The sequence below is a fragment of the Photinus pyralis genome, unplaced genomic scaffold (assembly GCF_008802855.1).
Source record: "Photinus pyralis isolate 1611_PpyrPB1 unplaced genomic scaffold, Ppyr1.3 Ppyr1.4_LG5, whole genome shotgun sequence".
Classification (NCBI taxonomy): domain Eukaryota; kingdom Metazoa; phylum Arthropoda; class Insecta; order Coleoptera; family Lampyridae; genus Photinus; species Photinus pyralis.
Window position 1 is genome coordinate 30,468,994 of NW_022170596.1, and position 17,338 is coordinate 30,486,331.

Below are 17,338 nucleotides of genomic sequence, written 5' to 3' on the forward strand. Positions count from 1 at the left end.
ACTATAGGCCGATAAGTATATTAAATAACTTCGCCAAGGTGTATGAGAAAGTGTTATACGGTAGAATTTATCCATCTGTGATAAGATTTATCTCTCCAGCTCAACATGGGTTCATGAAGCACAGATCCACGGCCACTAACCTGACCTGCATTACCCAATTTATAGAGACTGTACTTGACAATCGTGGGTAGGTAGATTGTATCTACACTGATTTTGCCAAGGCTTTTGATTCAATTGCTCATGACATTATCTTAGCAAAATTAGATAACTTTGGTTTTGATGTTTCTTTACAACTTCTGTTTAAGAGCTATTTGCAAAATCGATACCAACAGATAACTTATAACAATTTCGTTTCGTCTTATATAACTGCCACTTCTGGAGTACCTCAGGGGTCCAATTTGGGACCTCTCTTATTTTTAATTTTTATTAATGATTTGCCGGAAAAAATTACTAATTGTGGTAGTTTACTGTTTTTGCTGACGATTTTAAAATCTTTTCTACTATTGCAACTATACACGACTGTGTGCACCTTAACGTCAACTGGACATTCTTAGTGAGTGGTGTGATTTAAATAGGTTACCATTAAACATCAATAAATGTACAGTAGTCACCTACTCCCGTAGGGTCACGCCCATTGACTTTGAATACAACATTAATACTGCTACACTGGTTAAAACAAATAGTATTAAGGATTTAGGTGTAACCTTCGATGCTGGTCTTACATTTTCAAAACACATTGATAATACCGCTAAACAAGCCATCTCGACCCTTGGTTTTATTTTAAGAAATTGTAAATCTTTCACCAATATTACAACGTTGAAGACCTTATACTATTCTTTAGTTCGCTCGAGACTGGAATATTAAATGCTATAGTGTGGAATCCCATTGTAAAATACCAGAAAGATAAGCTTGAATATGTACAACGCAAATTCTTAAAAATCTTTAGTTTATAGAATTGATCATCAAGTATCCCCCACGAGGTTATAGCCAACAACGTTTGCTTTCACGTTTTTTCCTTAAATCCCTAGAACGCAGACGTTGTGAAATTTGTATCTCTTTTTTGTACAATTTATTACATAATTTAATTGATTGTCCTTATTTACTTTCACTTATAAACTCATGTACCATCTCGTTCTTCGAGAAATATTGTAACATTTTATCAATCTACTCCCCATACTAATATGTTAATTAAATCGCCTTCATACCATACCATTAGAATTTTTAATAGTTTATCGAAACATATTGATGTTCATCATAGTCCTCTATGCGACGTCCTAGCAGAAATTGGTATTTGATTTTGCTTAGAATGTTATTTAGTAATTTCCATTATTATTATTATTATTGTATAATTTTTTTGTTTTTTCTTACGTGTATCTTTGATATTTTATGTCATTTACTTCTAACAATTTTGTACACCACTTTAATTTTGATTAAATTGTCCTGTAATTGGATTTTGTAATCTGTAGGGCAATAAATTATTATTATCGGTGTTTCTTGTGAGAACTCAGGTCTAGCCTGGTTAACTAATCGCACGGATTAAAATCAAGTAACGATTAGTGTCTGTGTCTGTGTCTGGTGAAGTTATGTAGGGTCATTAAAAAAAAAAAAAAAAATCACACACGTACATTGGACATCTAGGGATAATGTAATTCGTACTTACCAACATACCTATTGATGGGCACAATAGCCAACGCTATCAGGAAAGAGGAAAACAAAACAAAAACAAAAAATCATTATAATAATTCCTGTAATTTTATTAAATGGAGTTTATTGTGTAAGTGTTTCTTTGGCTTTGCGTTTGGGTTGAATACGAGTGGGTTGTGATAACCTGGTGTGTTGCTGTGAAGAAGGAGTTTTGTGTTTTTTAATTGTATTTATGGTGTTTCTTTGTTCCTGAGGTCGTATTTGTGAGGTTGCTTGGGTTTTTGGTGGAGATATTGCAGTATTTTGTGAGCCTGTGTTAAGGTTTTTGCGTTTCGGTTGTATACGAGTGGGTTGTTTCTGAGAAGAAGGAGTATTGTGTTTTTTAACTGTGCTAGGGCGTGTAACTTTATTGGATGGACCTGTCTTTGTAGTACATGTTGCGTTACTTGTGTTTATGTTGTTTCTTTGTTCTTGAGGTTGTATTTGTGAGGTTGCTTGGGTTATTGATGGAGATATTACAGTATTTTGTGAGCTAGTAGTGCTGTATAGGTTTTTGCGTTTGGGTTGAATACAAGTGGGTTGTGATAACGTGGTGTGCTTCGGTGAAGAAGGAGTTATGTGTTTTTTAATTGTGCTAGGGCGTGTAACTTTATTGGGTGGACCTGTTTTGTAGTGCATGTTGCGTTACTTGTATTTATGATGTTTCTTTGTTCTTGAGGTTGTATTTGTGAAGTTGCTTGGGTTTTTGGTGGAGATATTTTAGTATGTTGTGAGCCTGTAGTTCTGTTAAGGTTTTTGCGTTGCGGTTGAATACGAGTGGGTTGTGAAAATGTGGTGTGTTTCTGTGAAGAAGGAGTTATGTGTTTTTTAACTGTGCTAGGGCGTGTAATTTTATTGGGTGGAACTGTCTTTGTAGTGCATGTTGCGTTAGTTGTATTTATGGTGTTTCTTTGTTCTTGAGGTTGTATTTGAGAGGTTGCTTGGGTTTTTGCTGGAGATATTTTAGTATGTTGAGAGCCTGTAGTTCTGTTAAGGTTTTTGCGTTTCGGTTGAATACGAGTGGGTTGTGAAAATGTGGTGTGTTTCTGTGAAGAAGGAGTTTTGTGTTTTTTAAATGTGCTAGGGCGTGTAACTTTATTGGATGGACCTGTCTTTGTAGTGTATGTTGCGTTACTTGTATTTATGGTGTTTCTTTGTTCTTGAAGTTGTATTTCTGTTGTTGCATGGGTTATTGGTGGAGACATTACAGTATTTTGTGAGCCTGTAGTGCTGTTAAGGTTGTTGCGTTTGGGTTGAGTACGAGTGAGTTGTGTTTGTGATAACGTGGTGTGTTTCTGAGAAGAAAGAGTATTGTGTTTTTTAGCTGTGCTAGGCCGTGTGGGTGAGGGCGTCTTTGTAGTGCGTGTTGCGTTACTTGTATTTATTGCGTTTGTTTGTTCAGGAAGTTGTGTTTGTGTGGTTGGTTGAGTTAAGGGTGGAGATATTACAGTATGTTGTGTGTCATGTTGTGAGTCTAAAGTGCTATTTAGGCTTTTGCGTTTGGGTTGAATACTAATGGGTGGTGATAATGTGGTTTGCTTCAGAGGTGAATCTCTGATTGTAGAATATGTTGTATCATTTGTTGTACTTGTTTGTTCGGTAAGTTGTATTTGTGTGTTTGTTTGGGTTAGAGGTGGAGATATTACAGTATGTTGTGTACCGTGTTGTGAGGGAGTACTGTTGTTTACATGTATACGTTGTGGATCATTTGTGTATGTAGTATCTTGTGTTATGTTTAGAAATTTACGAACAATATGGCATGTGTTGATAATGACTGCTTTTTGTAAATGTTTGTATGTGTTTTTGTCTAAACCTAATAGTTGTAAATTGTGGTGTATTGTCTTTGGTATAACTCCAGTAGCACTAAGAATAATGGGAACTATAACAGTAGATTTCATTCTCCATTGCGTCTTAAGCTCGATAGCTATATCGGTGTATTTGCGGTGTTTTTCTGCATGTGTTTTAGTTAAGGTGTTAGTGTTGGGGATGGCAATGTCTATAATACAAATGGATTTTTGTGTTTTATCTATAAGTGTAATGTCTGGTCTATTATTGTGGATAGTTTTGTCTGTGAGTAGTGTCCTGTCCCAATATAATTTGTGTGTGTTGTTTTCAAGTATGATCTGTGGCGTGTATTTGTAGTATGGTGTCGTATTTGTTATGAGATTGTGTTTAAGTGCTAATTTTTGATGTATGATTTTAGCTACCTGATCGTGTCGATGTTTGTATTCAGTTTGTGCAAGTCGTGTGCATGCCGATATTATATGTTGGATTGTTTCTGATGTTTGTGAACAAAGTCGACAAGAATCATTTGTCACTGTTTTATCTTTATGGATGTGTTTTTTATAGTTGCGTGTGTTAATGACCTGGTCTTGTATTGCTAACATGAAACCCTCAGTCTCCGGGAAGACATCACATTCAGACAACCAACTGTGCGTTGCATAGAGTCAACACAATCCTGGCCAACCTCTTGTGGAAATCGTCCATGTAAAGGCTTTTGGTTCCATGTCTGTATGTTATTTGTGATGTATGTAAGTTTGGATGCGGGTGGGAGTACATTAGTTTCGTGTAGGTTAAGTGGTGTGTAAGATTTGTCTGCATATGTTACTGTTTTGTGTAAGACTGAAGTATCTGATTTGTTATAAAAGTATTGTCGCAAATTGTGTATTTGTGTTTGGTGCAATAGTTTTATATCTGTAAGTCCTCTACCTCCTTCCGAACGAGGAAGGTAAAGTCGTATAGTGGAGGAGTGAGGGTGATGTATATGGTGTTTTGTTAATAATGTACGTGTGTTTCTCTGTATTTGTTCTAAATCTGTATTTGTCCAACGTATAATCCCGAAAGAGTATGTAAGCACTGGTATGGCATAAGTGTTAATAGCTTTGATTGTATTTCTACCGTGTAATTTTGTTTTAAGTATACTGCGTACTCTTTGTAGGTATTGTGTGATAAGTGTTTGTTTTATACTCGTATGTTTAATGTGTATGTTTTGCTGAAAACCAAGATACTTATAAGTTTCATTCTCGTCCATGGAATTTATTAAATTACCCTGTTCTAGCTCATAATCTAAAAGTTGTCTTTTACCAGCTGTGATGTGTTGTGTTTTACATTTATCAATTCCAAAGTCCATTTGTATGTCACGTGAGAATGTTTCGGTAATGTGTAGACGGTGATTAAGTTTTATGCTTGTGGAAGAGTATAATTTAAGATCGTCCATGTAAAACAGGTGTGTAATGTTGTGATGTATTTCGTGGTTGTGCTTAATGTTGTACCCAAAGTTAGTAGTGTTTAACAAATATGAAAGTGGATTAAGAGCAAGACAAAACCAAAGCGGACTTAAAGAATCGCCTTGAAAGATGCCTCTTTTAATTTGTATTGGGTCAGTAATAAATTTTGTGTCGTTTAGTGTAAGTGTTAACGTAGTGTTCCAACATGACATTATGTAATTGAGGAATTGTGTAATATTGTTGCTGACTTTGTATATTGAGAGTTCTTGTTGTAACCAAGAGTGTGGTACTGAATCGAATGCTTTTTTGTAATCAATGTATGCAGTGTGTATGTTTCGTTTGTTATGTCTGGATTGTTCAAGTATTACAGGATCTATAATGAGTTGCTCTTTACAGCCTCTGGAACACTTGGTACACCCTTTTTGTTCTTCGTATAAAATGTTGTTATCAGTACAGTGTTGGTATATTTTGTTTGTAATGCATGATGTAAGGATTTTGTATATTGTAGGAAGACATGTAATTGGTCTATATTTAGATGGGTCTTGTGTATTGTTGTCTTTTGGGAGCATGTAAGTGATACCTTGTGTAAAGAATGCAGGAGTGCGATCTGGTGAATTAAGAAGTTCAGTAAATTGTAGCGCAAGGTAAGAGTGAGTGTAGGTAAAATATTTCCACCAAAAGTTGTGAATGTTATCAATGCCTGGACTTTTCCAGTTATGTAAGTGATTAATAGTTTGAATGATGTCTGTTGTAGTGATGTTTGTGTTATTCATAGGAGTAATGTATTCAGTGCGTGTGGTTTCTGTGGTAATCCACGGGGCGTGTGGATTGTGTTTAATGTCTTTGGTCCATAAGTCAAACCAGTATAGCTGAAGTGAGTGTAGAGATGGTGGAATGAGTTTTTCATTAGTGCTGTTTTGTGTTAGTGATCTGTAAAATAGTTTTTCGTTATGTTTAAATTGTGTGTTATGGCGCTTTCTGTCTGCAGTTTCCCTATAGCGTTTTAAACGGTTTGTTTATATTGATAGTTTTTGTGTGAGTGTATCTCTATGTTCGTTATAGTTTGTATTTTGTTCTCGTGTGGTGTGATTGTTTAGTTTTGTAGTTATGTGTTGTACTTGTCGTGTTAATTTTGAAGAACGAGTTCCTTGTATGTATTGTGTAATTCGACCCAAGTCACGTCTGATGTCATCGATGCGATTAATCAGGCGTTTTTCCCAAGCCGGGGGTGAGCGCTTTTTTGTTGTGTGGTGTTCTTGGTTTGTTGTTATTCTTGAACCGTTACATCTAGAAACTGCAACCGCACCGCAATACACAACAAAGTGTAGTTGATGTAAGCTTGTGTTATCGTTAATGTAATTTGGTAAAATGTGATCATTTAGTGTTTTTGAGAGTGTGCGTAATTTTGTAGTGTGACTTTGTTTAGGTATTCGTGCTCTTTGTGTTGGGTCAGTGTTTGAGAATTCTAACAATGCATTGTCAAATTCTTTTTGAAGGGATGTGAGTGTTTGGTTTATGGGATTATTTGTATCTATCGATTGCTGGGGTGTCGCAAATATCTGTATTTCAGTGTTGTTTAGAACGGGTGTATTATCTTGTACGATGAGTGTGTTGTTTGTGTTGAGTAGTGCTTCAATTTCGTGCCTGATTTGTTCCTGTGTGTCTAATGTAAGGAGTGTATTTTTAAGGATAACTCTACGTTGGTCTGCAATGCGTTGTTCTGTCAAGTGTGCTAAATGTGGGTATTGTGTAATGAACGCGTGATATAGTTTACCTCTGTATGCTGTCCTGTCCGTTTCCATCTTCGTGATTTCCAGATACGTACCGAAAATGAAGCGATTCATCCCTTCGTCCCATTTCATACGTCTTTTGGAGGTATCCTTTGCGCTGGTCCCATCCACAAGCGGTTATTATTATTATTATTATTATTATTACTTTATTTATTTATGAATGATTTTTGTTTTTCTATTAACTGCATCTAATGTCATATCGGTACCCACCGATAAGTCCTTGACTTGGTGGGACCGTCAATTATGTTTTATTTTTTGTAAAAATAAATGAAATGAAATGAAATTATTAACATCATCAATTTTTATTACTATGCCCTGCTCATTGATTTCTGGGCGATAAACACCAGATCACATCACCAAAGCGATAAACCGTATCTAGTTCATCCAATATCTATAAGTGGTACTTGAACGTTCTTCTCCTTCAAGAAGGTTAGCTTAGTCACACATGAAGAACAAGCTTGCGGTTGATAATTTATTAAGAAGAAGCAATTTTTTAGTTATTAAAATCTGCATATTGCCTTTTATCAGTTGTTACAACGCGACTGTTTTTGGGGGTTTTCCTCAACGACTGAATAAGTCATAAGTTCAACAATTTTTCATAAATTGAAGATCTTGAGCCATTGAAAGTACTGCTAATTTACCGATCATGTGATCAATGGCCAACTACTATTGTTCCCAAAACGCTTTTATACGTCATGACTAAACGTCTAAAGCTTCCCGCCCAAGATGAAATTATCAATGATTACCAATGGGAAAAGCTATTGGAAACAAAAGCGCTCATTGGTAAGCTTTTCTAACAACAATACCGTAAATAAAACTGTTCACTTTAGTCGTGGAGGTTCATGCAGGCTGGTGTGGGCCTTGCACGTCAATCAAACCTACCATACGAAGAATCAAGCAGCAAGTTGGAGACGATGTCAAGTTTGCCGTGGTAAGCCTTTTTGCTAGCCCTCACAGTAACAACCATTGCGAGTTGCAGGCAAACTCGGACGACATTTCGCATCTAGCGCCGTTTCGCAACAAAAGCGAGCCGACATGGCTATTTCTTAGTGTAAGTATCTCTACCCATTAAAGAGTTTCGGCCAATTCGTTTTTTTCGGCAGGAAGGCGAAATAGTGAACGTAATGCACGGGTGTAAATCAAAAGAATTGGTCGATTTGATTTCGGCAGAGTTGAAGAAGGAGATTTTGATCCAGAGAGGCGAAATTGAACGCGAAAGTTTGGAGTTGGGCGACGTCCAGAAGGACGAGTCCCCGCTTGTCAAACCACCTCCGGCGCTGCCCGAAAAAGCCGCCGAAAAGGAAGTTCTCGCCCTTCCGTTTGATGAAGAATTACGCTACAGACCGTTTAGCGTTTCCTATGAGTGATACTTGTAATGTGTACCTAATAAATTTTGCTACTCGGTTCAAAGGTCCTCAAATGACCTAATCGTGTATAGTGATATAAAGATAAAAATACACGTGTACTAGCCCGCCCGCACCTTGAAAAAAAACACGAAAAATGTATGACCCAACCGCAAGTTAATGGTAGGATGGTGTCCGGTGAAGCTTCCAAAATAGAGTCGTTAACAAAAAAAATTATAATACACCCATATGATAAGACTAAAAAAATCCGTAACCTTAATGGGTCTCGAATACCAACACAAAAACTTCAATAATCGCTTCACATATTAAGGTACGCGAGACCAATTACAGGTAAATGTTATCGCAATTAATCTAGGTTTTGAATTGGTTGAATTGATAAATGTACTTGTTTTTTTGTTACTCGCTGATAATCTGTCATATGCGTAGGGGATTTTAGTAATTTTAGGTGATAGTGTCGAAGAACAACCGTTAAGCTCGGTAGCATTGAACAGTAGCCACAAGAAATGGTTAAAAACGGTTTGGTAAAATAGTCGTAGCTGGGTAAGTTTCATGAGTGTGAATTTTGTTTAATTTTTTAGCCATAAACATGGAATCACAGTAGATACCCAGTGGAAAACCAGTTTCGGATCTAGAAGTGGCCCCAAACTGGAGTACTTCTCCAAAAGACCTCATTGTTTTGATTACCACTGGAAATTGTGACCAGGATGGCATTGCAATCTAAGTTTCCCTTTACCTAGAAGTAGAAGAACTGAAACTCTTGTAGCCCATGAGTGAGAAAAACTGAAACCATATTGTAGTTTGTTAGATATTTTGGTTTCAGTTTTTGTTAATCCCAATCAAAATAATTGGCTATTGGTACGTGGAAAATTGTAACCATTCTTTTTACTGGCCCCATGGCCTATACCTATGTTACTTTGTGGGACTTGCTTTTCCATAATACTACAATCAAATTAGTAAAAGCGACCGGCAGATGTTGACAGAAGAATATCGATCTCTTCCATCGTACCAGATGATTCTTCTTTAAGTTTTAAAAAGGTAGTCTGGAAACTACACATTTTAGATGCTTCTTCAAAAAACTAGTTGAATAGGTAGGTATACGGCTACATCGTCGTAGTACTTTTAGGATAGGTGGCCCAATGAAAACGAAACAGAGCTCGAAAATTTTAATTTTAAATTTGAGGAGGAGAAATCCCTCACTAATTTCCTCTCTTATTTCTAACGTTACTATCTCTAAAACTGTAAGTACCATGATAAGACAACTAACATATGATTAGAAAGCCTTCCTTTCCTGCACTGGAAACCCTATTTTTTGAAAGATTTAATAATTTGGTCATTTACCGTCTACCCAAGAATCGTGCAATTGAGAGAACGTGTTGAAATTGAAACTACTTTCGGGTGGTTAAAAATTACGAGAAATCCTGGTACACATAGTTACAGCGGGGGGCATCTTTTGTCCCTCTAATGCCCTAGCCTAAGGTATGGAAAGCTTACCGAGGAAGCAGTCCTATTGTATTTGCAATTTTAGCATTACATTTTTCGGCAAACTACTTCTTTTACTTTTAGTATCTTTGACTTTAAACTGCATTAATTATTTGAGCTAGTGGGTGGCGCAGTGTTTGAAGAAAATCACACACAGGAAAAATATAAAACGGCACCATTAAAGTCACTAGATATAGAAAGTCATCCGCCATTTTTGGGCAAATTTGCTGACAACTTAAAAAAATTGACAATTAAAATCTGAATAGCTGTAATTTTGTATAACCTAACTTCATAGTACGGTCATGTTTTATAATAGTACATTATATATCAAGGTAGAGAAGTCCACTATTATTGCCTGAGCACCAAGATTACATCTCGAGGCGCTTGCGCCGAGGGGTGTAAGGTGCGAAGGCAATAATAGACTTCTCTACCGTGGTATATATACTATTTTTTCACTACTAGCACTTGAAATCCTCTAAATTAACATATTATATTGATAAGAGAGTTAACGGTTGGACAGAATTGTTTGTTTCTTAATTTAACATGTCAAAGGAGTACGTGGAAGTACAAGTCAAACAGGCCGTATTTTGTTCTGTCATTGAGATTTTTCAAAGAGTAATTTCGTTCGAATTTTTTCAAAATGTGATAATTTTAGGTATGTAATTTCTCTGGAAATTGCGAATGGTGGCAATTATTCGTTTTAGAGAACTTGTCTAAACGTTCATTGAGCGAAATTTCGGGTTGTGTTTTCTAAAAGTGACAGCGTGACAGTTCTCATTATTGACTACTAGTTAATAATAAAAAATTATTAACCACTTTGAACAAATGCCGAGAAAGCCTACTTTACAAGTGGAAAAAAGGTTAATAATCATGTCATCAGACGCTAGTAGTGAAAAAAAATATATAGGTACAGATATCTCCAAACAGGTGGAACAATCCCTAACATTAAAGTTACTAGAATCTGGTAACTTCCGCCATTTTTGGGCAAAAATCATGCGTTCTCTCTCTAACACACGAGCCCAAGGATTGCGGTACTTTCTATATTTAGTGATTTTAGGCACCATATTTGAAAAAAAAAACAGAAATTAATCAAACGATTTCACGCTTGGATCTTTGACATTGACAACTAATGACGGTAGGGCAGTTTAGTTGGCAACAGATTACAAACTTAACAAAATTTCTCACTCAGTTTATTTTTCACCGTAACACTGACTCGTGCTTTAACCAATCACAGTGAATGTCAAAGCTTCCCATGTTTTCTCCCGCTACCTTCTTAAAATGAAAATAGTATATGCTTCATCGTTACCGGTTTCAGTTATTCTACAAGATCTGTAAAAATAGTTAGATATGTCAGTTTTTCCCCGTGTAGGGGCGGGAAAGAATACCCCTACCGCAGAGGGCACTGCGTGTCGTAAGAGGCGACTAAACAACTGCAGGTCGGCCGCAATCCAGAAATTCCGATGGTTTCAGCTGAAATGTGTGACTTTCTTCGACCCGCAAGGGCTACGTTAGCTTCAATCTTCTAAATTGTGCAATATTCGTTACAAATATTTGAAATGATGATTGAAGTTTTAATAAACCTTCAAGTTTCAAGTTTTTGGGACTGTGGAGGGAATTATTTTAGTTGCTTTCAAGTAGACGGTCTGCTTGAGCTTCAGAAATCCTCACTAAGTCTGCGATTTTGGTTTTTGGTGATACATAAACCGTCGGGACGAGTCTTCTGCTCGCCAGGAGAGAATGCCGGTCACAGAACACCTGATTCCGGTCTACCATCGTAAGATTTAAGGCCGTCGCGCACTTCCGGGCGAGGAGGGGGGGGGGGCTCCTTTTTTGCTCACATTGTATAACAGTAGTCAGAGTTCGCACTGATGCTTAAACTCAAACCCGCCGCATAAACGGCCAACTAGCTCAGGGATAGAAAATAAAATAAAAGCTTGAGATCTTCATCCTCCATTACCACTTACCAATGGGGTTAAGCGCCACTCTACTTCCCCCCCTCCAACTCCCTCCGTGTGAAATTGAGCAGATACGAGGGTAGTAATAACAATAAAATCAATTCAGATACCAAAAGAAATACTGGTTTTTTTCTCGATATCAAATCGCAAAAGGTTGTCCACAAAATTGGACAGCGTATCACCCAAATACAAAATATTCCCGAAATATTTAAAATTATTAATTACTTGATTATCCTTATTCCATTAAATCATTATACTAAAAATATATTGAGGATAATAATATATTATTGGTTATAGAAGAATAACCTCCACTATACCCATAGCACAACATAATAATTATCATCAGTTCACTATCATTAGATCATTACGTCTCTAACCAACGAAACTATACCTTTGTTTCTATTTGATATTTCTTAATGATCTAATGATAGCAAACTAATGATAATGATTGTATAAACTTACCATTGGAGGATCTTATAAATTAAAGTTTGTTACAGATGCGCCAGGTGTGCCTATGGTTCAGAAAATCTTATTAGGTCCATTTCGGAACAGGGCAATGACGATAAAAGGGTTTTATGAACCATTTTTCAATTATTCAGGACTTAAAGGGCCATTTATGTTGCTTATGCTTGTTTCAGGTGAAATTTCGCGGCGTCCCCAAGACTCCGTAAGCTTAAAAAAATCTTCAGAAGAGTAGAATTTCCATTACGTGTGTGGAAAATGGACATAGAACTCTGCTTGGACTTTCTGTTCAAGTTTTGGAGGCTAGAGTGTCTTATATCTTGCTTAGAATTGTTTTAGATGCTTTCTTCAACAGTCAGGTCTATTTTAGCTTCAGAAACCTTTCCTTTATGTATTGTAACGTGATTTATTAAATTCGGGTTCGATTTATATCAATATTTATTAAACAAAACTAAAACACTATAAAAACCGTACAATTTATATCGACTATTTATATCACACACTTCGCAATTTATATTTCCGCGCTCGATGTTTCATACGTACTCGATCTCGTTCGGTAGTAAAACTGCCGCGATGTTCGGTCCGCAACCATTTATACACGCAAGCAATGTAAGTCCAGAACATTCGCGCAATTACCAGACACGCTGCAAACATTCCCACCATCGCGCGCCTAGAAAATTCCAGAGCGCCAAAGGCGACGTCATGTCTGGAGCGTTTCCGTTACAGTATGTTAAAAATGATTATAGAAGGTTGCATGAACTTCGGTTTGAAAGTTTGGGTCTAAGGAACCTTTTAAATTGCTTAAGTTTGGTTTCATACGCAATTTAAGACTTCTTTCAACTAGCAAGTTCCTCTTTCACTTTTCAAACCTTCTCAAAATTACAATCTCTATTACGGATTTTGGAAAAGATTAAATCAACTTCGTTTTTAAGATATCTGGGAATTAGAGGACCTTATAAATTGTATAAGCCTGTTTCAGATGTAATTTTTAGCATCCGTCAACCCACAAAGTCTGCCAGAGTTTCCGAAGACCTTCTAAAGGCCGTAATTTCCACTATGGATGATAAAAAGTTCAATGAACAATTTTTTCAAGTTTTGTGTTTGTTTTAGATACAATTTTGGTCGTCTTTCAACCCGCTAGACCTGTTTCAGTTTCAGAAATTTCCAATACGGATGTGGAAAATTAGGCTAAAATGGTTTATGAACTTCGTTTTCAAGCTTATGGGAAGATCTTTAGTTTGTTTCAGATGCAGTGTTAGTCTTTCAACTCGCCAGGACTATTCAGAAAATCTTTCATTGCAAACGTTGAAAATTGTGAAGTGAAGATTTAATGAAACCTGCTGGGAGCTATGGTGGACTGAAGTACATCACATACAAACCAGTGGTGCGCTATTTGTAAGTGTTAAAAAGTGATTTTTTTTCCAAAAATTAGTTAACAATAAACTTATAACACTTCAAATGAATTTTATTTATAAATGATAACAGTTAAAAATATTATTTATCGCTCACATATAAACAATTTATAACAGCGCGAACTAGTTTTACGTCGGTGTGAAAATTGTAATTGTCTGATTCGATTTGCTTATGTAGCAAACGCCCCTCTTTCTCGAAAGTTCCGAGTGTTCTAGAATGTTCTCGAATAAAACGCGTCATATTTCCGGAAATATTGCGTCACATCCGCCTTCGTACTAACGATGTTTATTCGGATTTCTGAGTTACTTGCAAAGTGTACTATTAAAAACATTGTTTAAAATTTCGTCAGTTAAAATACGTAAGTGTCCTCATCGATCTTGTTACGTGCTTTATAAATACCTTGACTTTCCTATGTATGTAATCTTTCCTTGATACTCATCTTCCGAATTTGGTTTTCTATATTGTATGAATAAAAACGTTTTTTAGCGTTATCAATTCATCAAATTTTAAACGGTCTTTTTTGTGCGCATTGAGCATTCAGCTTTAGTTGTATCTTTAATATAATAAATAAATAATTATAACTAATGAACACTTTCTACAATGTAGCCGGGATATATCCATGAAAAATGTTCTGTACACCAAATTCAGCTTTCCTATTGTGTTAGCAACGAAACATGACGCCCATAAATATACGAATTATAACTACAAGAAAAAAAGTATATTTTTTCTTTGGTTCCTCAAAATTTTACAACACATTTTAGTCAGTGATAAGGCTCTCTTCCTAAACGTAATTAAAGATTCTGCTGTAAGATAGCCCACATAGTACCGAAAGGAGTCGCGACGTCGGTGGAGACATCGATTTTCCAGGAGTCCTGCGCGAAAAACGCGTGTAAAATCACATTCGGGTTAAACATCGTTACAAACACACATATCTGAACTCAATACAGTTAACGTTGAACTAAATGTGCAAATATCGTTATTTTAAATAGCAATGAGTCATATCGTTGAGGTGAGCGAGACGCCTTTTTGGTTCGCAGGATGAAATAAACGTGTCGGTGTTGTTTATCGAATTTTTAACCTCGCCGCCGGGGCTTGCGATGTTATTGAAAATATTCTTTGAGTGCCGCCAGGAACCGTGTATATAGTGTGATGTGACTTTAGTGGCGAGTAGAAGAAATGCAACGGGAAAATAGGGGGCCCGGACCCCCTTGGGGAATGTTTTTAATCTCCATATCTTTCCTGCTGGGAATTGCTACCCTTTCCGCCGCAGAGAAAAGCAAATATTGTGAGTTTTTCCATTTCTTTTTAATGTACGTACCTACACCGAACGCGATCACTATGCTAAAAGTGTGTATAACTGGGGGTTATCGATTGAATTCGCATTTTAGACACATTAATTAAGTTCTGCGTTAATTTCCGTTTTACCGGTTTGCGTCTTTATAATTTCTGGATGGTAGAACACAAGAACATAACAAGGTTTTCTTTATTAGAACTGAACTTATGAACGAACAAATTATACATGACGTGCGATGCGTAACTGTCTTTTTTTTTTCTTCTCATTCTTAGAGTGCGTACTTTTAAGATACAACAATTCTCGTGCGCTTAATTTGAAACTAGATAACATTTAACAACAATATATAAATTTAAAATAAAATATTTAACTATTAAATTATCGAACATAATCTGCTAACCTGAGTGGCTTCCTACGATTTCTCTGACTACGTCTGAGCTGTTCATCTTGAGCTGGAGCTGGAATCATCATTTGATTATTATTTGCAAAATTTAAAATGTCTCTTCTTGTTTCTGGAATCTTCATTTCACGTACAGTATTTTATTCTTAATGTTATCTCCGCAGCTATTAATTTCAGACTTGATTAATTGATTTATGTGGCGTTTGATCATATAACCATCATCTAACTTTACAATGTAGTGCAAATTACCAAGTTTCCTGATTATTATTCCATATTTCCAACTCTTAGTCGGATAGTGTATTGATTGTACACGATCTCCCACTTTTAATATACGATGTCGTAGTGTAGATATATCATTTGGCTTTTGAACTGGATTTGGCCGCATTGCATCTAACTTTCGAAATGGTCGATTAAAATAAATTTCAGCTGGACTTTTTCCAGATTTTAGCGGCGTAGCTCGGAATCGAAACAATATTTCACCAACTTTCCAATGCAATGGCATTGGGTCTTTGGCCATCATCTTCAATTTATTCTTCAAAATTTGTACATATCTTTCGGCTAGACCATTCGTTGACGGGTTTCCTAGAGCGATGAAATTTTGTGAAATTCCACTCATTTTGCAGAATTCCTCGAATTCCGTACTTTTAAAAATTGTTGCGTTGTCGGACACTAATACTTGAGGAAATCCACTTGAGGCAAAAATATCTTGTAGCAGGTTAATTGTGGCAGTTGATGTTGGACTTTCATTCAAAATACGGACTTCTGGCCACTTTGACTTTGCATCGACTAAAATAAGGAAATGTCTATTTTGAAATGGACCGGCATAATCCATATGTACTCTTTCAAAATTATATCTAGGTTCTTGCCAATGATGTGTTTCGGCTTTTGGAGGCAGATTTATGTTTTCACTGCATTCTTGACAATTTTTGACGTATTGTTCGATGTCAGAATCTATTTTTGGCCAATAACAATGTTTGCGTGATAAGTTTTTCATTTTTGAAATTCCCAAGTGTGTGAAATGTAACTCTTTTAAAACGTGTGAACGCAATTTGTTTGGAATGTAAACACGCTGGCCTTTAAATATAATATCTCGATGAACATTGTATTCTGGATTAGCATTTGTCCCCTTCTGTAAATCCTCACATAATTTAAGGAGTTCGTTATCAGTTGATGTAGCTTCTCGAATTGAATCACTATTTAATGTAAAAGTTGAAATTTGATTTATTATTTGATCATTAATAATGTCAGTGTCATCTTCTTCTACCAGAGTATTTCTTGTTAAAGGTAATCTTGATAAACAGTCAACGTTCTGGTGGTTTTTACCCCTTTTATGTTCGACCTTATATTGAAAACCACTGAGAAATGTTGCATAACGGAGCAACCGATTTGATGTAGTAATTGGTATTTTATTATTCTGATGGAAAATTCTTGTTAACGGCTGATTGTCAGTGATAAGCGTGAACGGTTGTCCGACAAAATAATTATAAAATTTTTGAATTGTCCAATAGATAGCTAAAGCTTCACGACCTAACTGGCTATACCCTCTTTCTGTTGCTGTTAATGATCTGGAAATAAATGCAACGGGTCTTTCGACTTTATCTATTATATGTGACAAAACACCTGCAACACCGACAGGACTTGCATCACAAGCGACTATTACTGGCAATTCAGGATTATAGGGTGTAAGAACACGATCACTAGCAATTTCTGCTTTAATTCGAATAAATGCGGATTCGCACTCTGCAGACCAGTAGAATTTAGTATTTAATTGAAGTAATCGTCGAAGCGGATACGTTAGAGTTGAAGCGTTTGGAATAAATCGGGAGTAATAAGTTACTAGTCCAAGAAACTGCTTTACTTCACTGGCATCATGTGGTCTAGTTGCATTTATTACTGATTGAACTTTGTCAGGTGATTTGGAAACAATACCGGCTTTAATCACATAACCCAAATATGTAACTTCTTCTTGAAAAAATGTGCACTTTTTGAAATTTAAATGTAAATCATTTTCTTGTAACCGTTTTAAACACTGTATTACATTATTCTTGCATTCTTCGTAATTTGAACCATAAACTATAATATCATCGAAGTAAGATGAAACTCCTGGCACATTTTCTAAAATACTGTCCAATATGCGATTAAACTCACTAGGCGCTGATTTAATACCAAATGAGAGACGATCTACGATATACGTTCCACGATGTGTAGTTACCGTTTGAATTTTTGAACTCTTTTCATCAACAGGAATATGTAGATATGCTTTAAACAAATCTA

The 17,338-nt window shown here is 36.2% G+C and overlaps 1 protein-coding gene and 1 long non-coding RNA gene across 2 annotated transcripts in view; both read left to right on the forward strand.

Moving 5' to 3' along the window:
- Positions 1–8,517: 8,517 nt before the first annotated feature.
- On the forward strand, positions 8,518–9,210 carry LOC116171442. The gene is made up of 3 exons (XR_004145448.1): positions 8,518–8,585; positions 8,643–8,834; positions 8,885–9,210. It is a non-coding gene; the product is annotated as an uncharacterized LOC116171442 (long non-coding RNA).
- A 5,051-nt stretch (positions 9,211–14,261) lies between these two features.
- Positions 14,262–17,338, forward strand: part of LOC116171441 — a 112,381-nt gene continuing 109,304 nt past the window's right edge. Inside the window, exon 1 of the mRNA XM_031488293.1 lies at positions 14,262–14,658. Coding sequence (XP_031344153.1) covers positions 14,550–14,658 — 109 coding nt within the window. The 5' untranslated portion in view covers positions 14,262–14,549. The remainder of the gene's footprint in view (positions 14,659–17,338) is intronic.